This window comes from Paroedura picta, chromosome 3 (genome assembly GCF_049243985.1).
Source record: "Paroedura picta isolate Pp20150507F chromosome 3, Ppicta_v3.0, whole genome shotgun sequence".
Lineage (NCBI taxonomy): Eukaryota > Metazoa > Chordata > Lepidosauria > Squamata > Gekkonidae > Paroedura > Paroedura picta.
The window spans coordinates 171,509,388-171,521,989 of record NC_135371.1 but is presented as its reverse complement, the minus strand read 5'-3'; the positions used below and the strand labels follow the sequence as shown (position 1 = coordinate 171,521,989).

General features: G+C 48.7%; 1 protein-coding gene across 8 annotated transcripts in view; it reads left to right on the top strand.

The window, feature by feature from the left end:
- WNK3 (WNK lysine deficient protein kinase 3) overlaps nt 1–12,602 on the top strand; it is a 113,398-nt gene that overhangs the window by 85,655 nt on the left and 15,141 nt on the right. For all 8 annotated transcript variants that reach the window (XM_077329563.1, XM_077329558.1, XM_077329561.1 and 5 more), the window contains 6 exons: nt 2,383–2,547; nt 3,770–4,599; nt 6,878–6,968; nt 7,487–7,620; nt 9,113–9,555; nt 11,818–12,029. In XM_077329563.1, coding sequence (XP_077185678.1) covers nt 2,383–2,547; nt 3,770–4,599; nt 6,878–6,968; nt 7,487–7,620; nt 9,113–9,555; nt 11,818–12,029 — 1,875 coding nt within the window. The remainder of the gene's footprint in view (nt 1–2,382; nt 2,548–3,769; nt 4,600–6,877; nt 6,969–7,486; nt 7,621–9,112; nt 9,556–11,817; nt 12,030–12,602) is intronic.

Sequence of the window (12,602 nt, the reverse complement as noted above, 5' to 3'; positions counted from 1 at the left end):
TGGTTGGAATCTCTTGACTTTTAGAACGGGATTTTTCATGCGTGCCTTTGTATATTGTTAACGCTGGGCTCTGGTTCCGATAATTAAGAGGAGAAAGGAGGAGGAAACATTTCTTTAAGCAGAGTGTGTTGTACGCCAATAAAGGTTTTCTGAGTCTGATGCAGACTGTGGGTAAAATGTGGAATTCGCTGCAAGCAGATACAGTGATGACCACAGGAACAGACAGATTCATGGAGGATATGCTTATCAAGAGCTAGCTTACTGTAGTGGTTAGGAGTGTGGACTTCTAATCTGGCGAGCTGGTTTTGAATCTGCGCTCCCCCACATGTAGCCAGCTGGGTGACTTTGGGCTCACCACAGCACTGAGAAAGCTGCTCTGACCGAGCAGGAATCTCAGGGCTCCTTCAGCCTCACCTCCCTCGCAGGGTGTCTGTTGTGGGGAGAGGAAAGGGAAGTTGACTGTAAGCCACTTTGAGACTCCTTCGGGTAGAGAAAAGCAGCATCTAAGAACCAACTCTTCTTCTTCTTCTTCTTCTTCTTCTCTAGCCATAGTGTCTGTGGAGAAACTTCACATTCAGAGGCAGTAAACCTCTGTATCTCAGCACCAGGAGGCACCAGCAGGGCAAGACCTTGGCCTCTGTCCCCTGTTGGTGGACCTCCAGAGGAGCTGATTAGCCACTGTGTGAAATGGAATGCTGGACCACTGATCTGATCCAGTAGGGTTCTTCTGGTGTTCTTAAGTTATTGTACTGAAAGATTCTGAGTGGTTTATGGCCAGATTCAGGCCAGGACAAAAGCTGTTAATAGGTATGGCCCAAGTGGGTTTTGTGAAGCTGCGATCTGAGCAAAATGAGAATTTACCTTTTGTTAATGAAGAAATTAAACCCTTCTGTTGTGACGGTGACTCCATATTAATCTTGAGAGGGAGATGAAAAAGCGAGCCGGCCTCCATTCCATATCATTAGCATTGTTCGTCTGAGTAACTTGCCAGGTGTAAAAGTTAATCTAATTTAAGCAGTAGTTCTAAAAGAGCGATCCCAGATGGGTCTACTCAGGACCCTACTGAGGTCCGTTCAGTAGGGTTTCCTTGCAGAAACCTGTTCTTACGACTACACTGTGAATGTCACCACTCATTGTAAATTGCACGAGTTTGTTTAAGGCACAATTGTTTCAGTGTGAAGACAATGGGTACAATAGATGACGAACAATAGGATCCCCTCTTGCCTAGGGTTGGCCCTCCAGATGTCCCTCCAGATGTCCATGGTCCTCCAGATGTCCATGGTCTACAGTTCCCTTGAGCTCATGCTAGCATGCCCTGGCAACGGCCCATGGGAACTGTAGTCCATGGACATCTGGAGGGCCACACTTTGCCCACCCTTTGGAAAGCAGAGTAAGAATAGACCCTCTCCTGTCACCTTAATCCCCACCACCCCTCAAAGATGTCAGAGTTTGTGATTTTATTTCATCAGGTATTGTTAGTATTCAGCAGTCTTTATATTTCTGATTCTAGTACTAGTATGACCCTGGATGAATAAAGCGGAAGCAGTGCTTTTCTCACTACTTATAAAGCAGTGCTACTTTTCTCAAGTCGGGCTTCCGTTGGCTTGCGGCTCCTGCCGGCCGTGATACACGTTCCTTTTTGTTCCCCACCCCTGGTGGACAGCATGACTAGTGTTGTGAGTGGTAGGGTCTTTGGGTGTATTTCTGAAAGAGCAATCTCCCTCGTTACATGGTAAGCGAATTTTGAAACCGAGAGGGGTCTTCAAACGCAGGTGGCGACGCGGTGCAGGATCCTGCTTTTCTAAAGAAAAGGGCTTAACATTTCCCTTTACATACTAATGCCGTGTATGCGTCAAAAAGTAGCTCTCTGGACCCCCCAGCCTTACATTCAAGTGATGGCTGCCCAGTGGCCAAGTCTATCGCATTGCTAGCATTCTGGGCACATCGATACGTGTTCATTTTTCTCGTTTTCTCATTAAAAAGTGGGTGTTCCAAACATTAGATGAGTCGTTGTGGCATATGGCGGAGGGTTATAACCGGGCACAAAAGTAGTGTAAAGCAACTATCCTTAGTAAAGTGAGTAAAATTAAGTGCGCTGTGAAACCGATGCCTGTGAGTAAATCTGACTACATGCTTAAGAGAGCCTTCCCTTAAGAAAACACTGAGTTATAAAGGAAACCTGCTGAAATTGAATTAAAGCCCTGTTTTGTGATGCACCTTTAAATCCTCGTTCCTTCCTGTGTATCATCTACTTAGATTCTGAGATCTAGATAACAGTAGCGCCATTTATATCTATGCAAATCTTGGCAGCTCTTGTTGTTGTTACACACTTCAAACGTGATAGAGGCATGATCATCTTTTCTGGTTTTCCTCTCTCCCCAGGCGAGTCTGCTCCCCAGTCATCTCCTGTTGGACGCTGGAGGTTTTGCATCAATCAGACTATAAGGAACAGGGAATCACAGGCGCCTTGCACTCTTGTCCAGTCGACCACAGCTGTCTCAGGGTGTCAGACGACGACAGGTGAACCTGTGATGGGTCAAAAAGAAGGCACGGATCTTTCTTTGTTTACTGGCTTCTGGGGCAGTGGGTCATCAGAACACATGAAAGGCTGCCGTTACCCAGGAAGCTCAGTCTCTCTGTCCTGATTACAAGTAGATAGATGGCCTCCCTTTGGTAGGCTTCAGGCTGACATTTAGAATCATAGAATCATAGAATAATAGAGTTGGAAGGGACCTCATGGGTCATCTAGTCCAACCCCCTGCACTATGCACCATTTGTCCTGGTAGCAAAGAGTGAAGCTGTATTTTGAGGGAAAGTCTCCCCTGCTTTAAGTTAGATCAGTGGTTCTCAACCTTCCTAATGCTGCAATTCAGTTCCTCCTGTTGTGGTGACCCCCAACCATAAAATGATGCAATTCTTTCACAGAAATGAAACCGAAACTGACCTATGGTGTGAAGATCCCTGGTTCATGATTGTATATTAATTAGTTATAAATTGACAGGCACCTTCAGGAGGAGTGGCAACAGTGGCGGCGCCCCCCCCCCCCCAAAGCTGCTCGCCCAGCCGCAACCCCTGTGAAAGGGTCATTTGACCCCCAAAGGAGTCTTGACCCCCAGGTTGAGAACCACTGGGTTCAATCAAGATGCTACTATCCTGGAATCTAGCTTTTTAAAGGGGAGGTTTGATCTTCAGGATTGTTCCCTAAAATTTAATAGCTAGTTGAATATGTATTCCAGCATTTAAAAGATTATGGGAGAGCGGTATAAAAATCCAATAAATAAACAAACAAATAAATAAATTCAAGAGAGACATGTTTAAAGTATATATTTGCAGGAATGTGATCATATAATAAAATGCAGCAACAGCCACAAATTGGCCATTTCCCCCACACTGCTTTGTATATACAGTCATTACCAAGGAAACTTATCTCAGTTCTACTTCAGCTCGCCCTCCCCCTCCAGCTCCCACCCTCCCTCCTTGCCTGCCAGAAGCCTCGTGGCTGCGGCCTCCATTGTCGCCCACGAGGAGAGAGGCAGCGACAGGGCTTTGCGGCCCGCAAGTACACTCCTGCTGGGGGAGGAGCGGGGGGGGGGGGGGTTTGCAGCCTCCCTGTGGACCACAAAGCCCTGTCGTTCCGTCTAGTCATATACCTGCTTGGAGAAGTACGGAATTTAGAAGGAGGAGTGATAGCCGTGAACCTTTGAAGGCCACTTGCCTTTCCCTAGAGTCTTGGTCATAAGCCTCACTGGTTCTTCTCCTGTATTTACAGACCCAGCAAAGGAGAGCACAAGCAATGATTGTCCAGAGGCTGTGGAAAACGCTAGAAGCCAGTCTAGGCTCACCCCTTCTTCCAGCTCCAGTGAGCTAGCAAGCGACAGTGTGGTGGCTGAACTTCCAACTCTGGAAACGGAGCAGTCGGCTCTTCCTTGCCCTGTGGAAGACGGCACAGAGAACTCGCTTCCTGCCACGGGTGGCGACAACAGCGAGGGTGTCGTTCCTGAGCCTACTCCCAGCCTGCCGTCCTCGGGGGCAGAGGCCCAAGCTAACGACGTTCCCATGTCTCCACCTGTGTCCCAGCCAGCCTCTGACACTGCCGAGCTGAATCTGTCCATCTCCACGCCAACCCCCTGTCATGGTCTGGCCGCCGAGGAAGCAGATAATCCAGCGAACGCTGAACAGGCCAGTTCATGGGCTCAGACGCCAGGCCAGGAAGGTGCTTCCCTCCCCTCCACCCTGGAGTCCGACAGCGAGGGTCCCCCAAAGATGGACTTTACCGATAACAACATCAAGACCCTGGACGAGAAGCTGCGGACGCTCCTGTACCAGGAGCACAGCTTATCGGGCACCTCCCCTGAGAGCCAGAAAGACACGCAGAGCGCAGTGGAGTCCCCCTTCTCCTCCTCTGCTGAAGACACTCTTCCCAGCCTGGTGCCTGAAGGCCTGGACCCTAACTCTCCAGGAGAGGCCCCGCAAAGCCCCACCAAGCCTCCAGACCCCCAGGGGGTGCTCAGTCCATCAGCAAGTCATCCTGAGGGTTTCTCCTTGCTGAAGAAGGGGCATGGTGTTATCACTTCCGCTCCCAGCGATCTCTGTATGCACGTGAGTACTGATGGGGTGGACTGGGGCTGGTCTTGAGAATGGTGTGTCCGGCAGCTGGGGAAATCCAACACATCAGGCAGCCAAATGGATGCTGGTGAGAAATACCGTATTTGCCGGCGTATAAGACAACCGGGTGTATAAGACGACCCCCCAACATTTCCACTCAAAATATAGAGTTTGTTACATTACATTACAGTACTATGGGCCACTATGGGCAGCTATGTCTAGCCCAACTGAAGTGCACCCGGCGTATAAGAAGACCCCCCCCCCACTTGGAGGCATGTTTTTCAGGGGGGGAAAGTAGTCTTATACGCCAGCAAATACTGTAGGTAAGGGTTCCCACTGAAACTGGTGGGGAATAAACTCAGGAGGGACCCAAGGACATGCTGCTTTACTCAATAAGTCATTACGTTTTGGGGATTTGCTGTTTTTGAGATAGTAAGCAGAAGAAATGAGTCTCCAGCTGGGATTGAGGCTCCAATGAGACTTCAATTTATTCCAATGAAAACCCAGGGTGTTTCCGCACAAGGACGAATGTTGCCAATTGGTCCCACAAAGCGGAAACGCTATTTTTAAAAGTGCAATCTCGGTGTTATGCATACCTGCTTTTTTAGTGGAATCCAGTAGCGTTTCTTTCGTTTCCCACAGGTTTCCGGTCTCGCAGAAATCGGTAGACAGGAAGCGATTTTTTCTGTGCTTTGTCCCGCCCCTGGCCATCAATCAAACGTACAGCCAATGGGCGGTTGTTATCATGCCCCGGGAAAGCCCCTTTCCCTTTAAGAACAGGTTTTTTAAAAAAACACACACACACTTTGCAACGAATATGCCTTGATTCGTTGCAAGAGACCCATCTAGCTGGCAGCTGGCATGTGAGCTGGCGATTCATCGTTACCACGCTCCCCCGAGTGAAAAGAAAAATCCCCCCCTCCCAAAACGGGCACGATTTTCAGCCGAAAATAAAGGGAACTTGCAAACGGGGCTGTGTTGTGCTTGGGGACTTAGGGGAGCTTTAAAGCACTTCTGTGGAGGGACTGTAGCCGGAGAAGCCTCGCTGGGTGAATGAAGGCTCGCTGGTTCGTTGCTCTCCGCTCGCTCTGAGAAAAAAAAATGGCGATCACTTCACCGGAAGTTCGGAGGAGAGAGCCAGGTGGAGGGACTTTGTTGGAACCGCAACAATGAAAACGCAAAGGTCTTTTTCGCTAGTGTTGCAGATTGTTTGCAAGAGTGTAGCGCTTTTCGGAGGGTGAATCCACTTTTCCCGATTTTCCTTTAAGCGTTACAACGAATCGCATTTTGCGGGACTGTTTCAGGAGTGTGGCAGATTGTGTGCGACGTCTTCCGGAACTGCAAATTAGTAGCATTTACAATTTGCAAGCCTTCTGCTACATTAAAGTCATGCGGAATGGCTCCCAGTGTTCCCCAAAAAAACACTTATTAAAATTCAAAATCAAAACGGACTCCTAGGTATATTCCATTCGATACCTAGGGGTCCAGTTTGATTTTCGGTTTAAAAAATACATTTCCCTGAGGAAAGAACCTCAGAAGGGAACAAAGCCATGGCAGAGAATCAACCCTCCAAAGTAGCCATTTTCTCTGTAATCTAGAGCTAATGTAAAAGTGGGAGATCTCCTGGTCCCACCCAGAGCCTCAATCATTTTAATTACCTATTAAGCAGTCCTTAATGGCTGAATCCTAATTCTACTTTTCTGCAAGGGAACCAAACATGATTTTAGACAGAATAGCCAGGTTACCACTACCTTTAGAAGAAGCACCATATTCCTAGCCCTAACTTGTTGTGAAGATATTCTTAGTTCTTGTATAGTTCTTGCATAGTTCTTGTATAATTAAGGGTTTCCACGGGCTTTTGTGCTGTATTCTTACAGTTTAATTCTGGGTATAAGCTTTTGTGTGCGTGAACAGTTCTTCCACACGTGAACATGAAAGGTTATACTCAGCTTCGTTGGTTTTAAAGATACCACCGGACTCTGTTTCATTTCAGATGTAGATGTGCAACATGACGAAACAAGGTAACCTCTAGGACGGGGTAGTCAAACTGCGGCCCTCCAGATGTCCATGGACTACAATTCGCAGGAGCCTCTGCCAGCGAATGCTGGCAGGGGCTTCTGGGAATTGTAGTCCATGGACATCTGGAGGGCCGCAGTTTGACTACCCCTGCTCTAGGATATCAGCATTTGAAGCGACACGTGTGTGGTACATGCTCTCTTAGCCAGATGTCACTTTTTTCTGTGCCCTCTCTCCTACCCTCTTATGTGTCCAGGAGACATCCCCGGAGACTCCACTTCCTGAGAACCCCGTGGCCTGTCCCGCTTCAGCATCAAGCGTCGGAGCTGTGCACCTGCATGCAGGAGGTGGATATTTTGGCCTAAGCTTTACTTGCCCTAGTCTCAAAAACCCCATTAGCAAGAAAACCTGGACTCGCAAATTAAAAAGCTGGGCATACAGGCTACGGCAGACCAGCTTTTTCAAGAGAGCAAAAGTCCGGCAAGGTAGTGTGCTTACAGTCAGGGACGCTAGACTAGGTAACATCTGTTTTGATTTCCTTACGTATGTTTCTTTTTCCTTCTCCCTTCCTTTCTGCATTTCCTGCATTACCCTATATACACCCTTTTCCTACATCTTGCTCATCTGTGTGACATTTCATTCACCGCCACTACTATTTTTCCCCCGTTGTTTGATTAACCAGTTTTTCATTCCACATAGAAGCATAGATCTTGAGATACCAAACATTTTTTTAAAAGCCTACATGTGTATTAGAATCATTTAAAAAATAAATAAAAATGTAATGTTGTTTCTTAGTTTTTTCACGGCCTCTGCTTTACCCAACCATGTTCCGTTTCGTTTGTGTCCCCTCTTCCTCTTAAAAAAGAGTTCACAGGAGAGGAGATGCCAAGTGAAGCTGCTCCGGACTGGGTTTCCCCTCCGGAACTAGCAACGGTGGAGAACGAAGCAACCGGTCAATCTGAACCTCTGACCGGGTCATTTCAGCGGGGCCGATTTCAGGTTGGTATCATCAAATCAGGTACTGTGTTAACCTACTTAAATCCAGTTGCCATCATGCAATGAGATGCTTTATTTTTAACTTACTTTGTTTACATTTTTATTGCGCAAGGTGTTGTGGCTAGTCGGTATGTTTGGTGGTGGTGGAAGGTGCCATCCAGTCGCAGCTGACTTGTAGCTACTCTGTAGAGCAGTGGCTCTCAGCCTTCCTAATACTGCAACCCTTTAATACAGTTCCTCATATTGTGGTGACCCCCAGCCATCAAATTAGGCAAGTTCTCTTTCACAGAAATTAAACCAAAACTGACCCATGGCGTGAAGATCCATGGTTCACGATAGTATATAAATTGGTTTTTTTCCCCAGGGTGTCTCAGTTCAGCTCTGCCTCTTGTCCCACCAGGCCGATCTTGCTCTTTTACGCCTGCAGGAGGAGCACAAACAGTGCCAGCGAACACACACCCCCCCCCGGGCCAAGTTGCTTGCCCTGCCACGACCCCTGTGAAAGGGTTGTTTGACCCCCAAAGGGGTCCTGACCCCCAGGTTGAGAACCACTGCTGTAGAGTTTTCAAGGCAAGAGGCCAGCAGTGGTGATTTTCCATTGCCTGCCTGTGAGTTATGACCACTTTTTTAAGGTACAGACTGTCTAGAGTTAATGCCCCCTTCGTCAGAGCAGAGATTTGACTCTCCAAAGCTCCCACTCCGAAATGTCTCGTTGGTCTTGAAGGTGCAGTCCAACATGGCCACCCTCTGAACTTAAGAATCCTCCCAGCTCTTGCTCTCCCTCTTTGGTCCCAGCTTCCACTCGGTCCACATTCTTGCACAGTGTCATGTCAAAGGCACTAAGATTTTATTTCTTTATTATTTTGTTCTTATAACATCCCCTCCCCGCAAGCGGGCTCAGGGCGGTTTACAACGATAAAACAAAGGTAAAAACAGTGTGAAAACAAAGTCAAGGAATCTGCCCCCTCCACCCACCGTCTTTAATCTCTTCTGCAGGCTAACCCTATAGGACAGTATAAGGTAGAGGGGGAGCCACGGAGAGGAAGGAGGCCTGTATGATTTCAGGCCATCGTGGCCTCAGCCATAAGCCTTGCAGAAGAGTTCCGTTTTGCAGGCTCTGTGTATCTCAGCTGGCAGCTCATTCCACCAGACGAGAGCCAGGGCCAAAAAGTCTCCGGCTCTGGTTGAGACCAGGGCCCAGTCTGCACACATAGGATAATGCACTTTCAATGTGCTTTGGAAGCTGGACTTTCCTGTGCAGAACAGGAAAATCTACCTCTAAAGTGTTTTGAAAGCGCATTATCTATTGTGTGCAGACTAGGCCCAGGCGGACCGCCTTTAGGGCCAGGGATTAGTGCACGAGGCACAATGCAGGAGTTCAGCCGGGGCCCATTTCTCGACACCACTGCGAGGACCATCTTTCTAGAAAAAGAAGCCTGCCACTTTCTCTCTCTCTCTCTCTCTCTCTCTCTCTCTCTCTCCTTTAACGTTGCAGGTCATCACAGTGCCCCAGCAGGTGGCTTCAGGCGGCTCAGAAACTGGCCCTGCTTCCTCAGAGCCTGGGGCGGGAGACGTTGCTCCTGGAGAAGGAGGAGGAATTGCCATGGGGGACACGGATGCCTCGTCCACCACCCCCGAGCAGCAGGAGCAAGAGGAGACCACGGCCACCGCCAGCAGCATGCAGTCTTGCCCCGAGCCGTGGACCAAAGGAGATTCCATGCGGAAGCAGCCAAGCTCTGACAGCGAACTGTCCGCCCCCATGGGCAGCAGCCTACAGGGCTGGGGGCGGAGCCAGCAGTCGCAAGGCGAGCGAGGCGGCACCCGCGGCGAGAGGCGCAGCGCGCTCTTTTATTCCCCGTCATCCCCAATGAGCAGTGACGATGAGTCCGAGATGGAAGACGAAGACTTGAAGGTGGAGTTGCAGCGTTTGCGGGAGAAGTAAGGCCTGGTCTTCCGAGCACTGAGAATCAAGTTCTGTGACCAGTTTTTCTCTCCCTTGTTCAAAGGTAGCGGGTGACTCTTGTGGACAGAGGGGGTCACAGCAGGATTTCCACTTGCCCTCCATTCTCCGTTACATTGATGGTCAAAGTGTGATATTTCTGGGCTGTGACTCCTGGGATCAGACAGGGCCTTTTGCTTCCTCCCAGATTTGATTTCTCCTAGTAGCATGCATAGCATGTGCTATGGGCTTTGCAGTTCCGAGGGCTCGTGGTGCTGTATGGTTACTGTGATAGTTAGGGGGTCTTCACACTGATGTGGCTTTCTGACTGCAGGGACGAAAAAGAGAAGCTGTTCGTTGCTTCCAAAGTTCTAACTAACTTTGGAAAAAGTGCCCCACTGTTTCAACCCAAGTAATTGTGACAGTGGTGCACTGCTAAGGCCCTGCAAATCCTTAGGCCAGCCCTGCTGCCACATGGATCCTCGTTCCCTTATGGCGTTTTATGATAAATAACAGTTACCTGTTATTAACTCCAAGGTAATTTTTACACACACACACACACACACACACAAGCCATAATTTCTCTTCTCAGCGAATCTGAGAGCAGCTTGGTTACAAAGCATGAGTTACAAAGACTGTTTCCCACTAGTCTTGAAAGAACCACACTGGCTGCTGATTCATTCCCAGGTGCAATTCAAAGGCTTCCTGGGACCATGGGGCTTGAAGGACCACCTTTTCTTCTATGAACTTGTCTTCCAGTTAAGAGACCCCATCTCTGAAGTAACACAGGTGGCTGTCAGAGACCGTTTTTTATTGAGTGGCTTTTCCCAAAGACTGGTATTTGGTTATCTTTTGGGCACCAAATGGTTGGGGTTCTTGTTGAAAATGTTTTTAGGCAGGAATCCCCCCCCCCCCGGTTGTATTTGCAGTTTTTAATACACTGCAAGATATTCCATATTGCTTTTTACCTGCAGCTTTTTAGTGATCATTTAAGTCTGATTTGATCATTTAAATCTGAGTTAATTGTTGAAATGATGTTGTCATTTCATCAGAAGCTGCTTCAGATATAGAGAGGTGGCTGATAACTAGCCTGTGGGAAGTAGGATTTTTGATATTTCCACTTAACTGGGGAGCCTTTTGTGGCACAGAGTGGTAAGGCAGCAACATGCTGTCTGAAGCTGTCTGCCCATGAGGCTGGGAGTTTGATCCCAGCAGCCGGCTCAAGGTTGACTCAGCCTTCCATCCTTCCGAGGTCAGTAAAATGAGTACCCAGCTTGCTGGGGGGTAAAGGGTAATGACTGGGGAAGGCACTGGCAAACCACCCCGTATTGAGTCTGCCATGAAAACACTTGAGGGCGTCACCCCAAGGGTCAGACATGACCTGGTGCTTGCACAGCACCTTTACCTTTGCTTAACTGGGAGTGGCTTCCCTGAGATCTCAGGACCAAAGTACCCGTTATGATTTTAACGTGTGACGGCGTTCCCTGACCCGCCTTTGATTCACACAGCTTTTGATTCCCTGACCTGCCTTTGATTCACACAGCCACACGTAAGTGTCAAGGAACTCCTTTCCCATGCACTTGCGGACCTGATTTGGATTAAGACATTGCTGTGGAGAGAGAAGGGGACCGCAGCCTTCCCCTGGTGTCTTTTTCCTGACCTGAAATGGCCCTGAGGGGTGTGTGATTTCTCTCAACATATATTGGTGATAAGACTAAAACAAATTTCCTGATCATTCAGAGGCAATCTAGATACATCATCCAATAGAAAGATTTGTGGATTTAAGGCTGCATCGAACGCTAAACCGTTCCCCAGTTTCTTTGTTTTTATTACTCCAGAAATTCACAGCATGTGGACATCACATAGACCGTTTATGCACTGGGAACTTCACTGCCCCAGCTCCGATACAGGAGCACAAATCAGGGGCGGATGAGGTGCACCGGGCCAAATGCTCCCCCTTGTGAGTGCAGGAAGAGGTAGGACAACCTGCCACGGCTAAAACTCCAGCCTCCAGACCGGCATGAAACCTCCAGTGCGTAAACGGTCATACAGACGAAATCCCCCAAAGGAACGCAACAATACCAACAACTACTAGAGTCATTATATATCTAGGCACGCTTCTTGGGAGCAAGATGACAAAGTCTGTGCCAGCAGGAACCGGTTTTGATTTATCCACGACATCAGATTTGAGCGGCGGAGTCAGGGCCTGGTCCGAGCGGGCAGGCTGTCAGTCAGGAGAATCTTCTTCCTTCACTTTGCAGGCACATCCAGGAGGTGGTGAACCTTCAGGCTCAGCAGAACAGGGAGCTCCAGGAATTGTATGAACGGCTCCGGTCCATCAAAGATAGCAGGTCAGAATCGTCCGAAGTCTCCCTGCAACTGTCTTCTCCACGCCGGCCCAAATCTTTCAAAAGCAAGCTGCGCAGCAGGCCCCAGTCCCTCTCGCATGCTGACAATGGCATTGTTGCTGCTGGTAAGGAGGAAGGGACCGGGGGACCGTTCACGATATTGGCGCCCCTGCAGGAGAACAATCCCAGTCTCAGGTGTCCTTGATATGCACGTGTTTCCTTTGATGTTGTTGGAATGTTCAGCCTGGAGAAAAGGAGGTTGAGAGGGGACATGATAGCCCTCTTTAAGTGTTTGAAAGGTTGTCACTTGGAGGAGGGCAGGATGCTGTTTCCGTTGGCTGCAGAGGAGAGGACACGCAGTAATGGGTTTAAACTACAAGTACAACGATATAGGCTAGATATCAGGAAAAAAATTTTTCACAGTCAGAGTAGTTCAGCAGTGGAATAGGCTGCCTAAGGAGGTGGTGAGCTCCCCCTCACTGGCAGTCTTCAAGCAAAGGCTGAATACACACTTTTCCTGGATGCTTTAGGATGCTCTGGGCTGATCCTGTGTTGAGCAGGGGGTTGGACTAGATGGCCTGTGTGGCCCCTTCCAACTCTATGATTCTATGATTCTATGAACGAGCTACCATAGGCTAAGAATATGAGGTGAGCGCAAGGTCACGCACCAAACCTCCCTGGCAGAGAGACAATTCAGG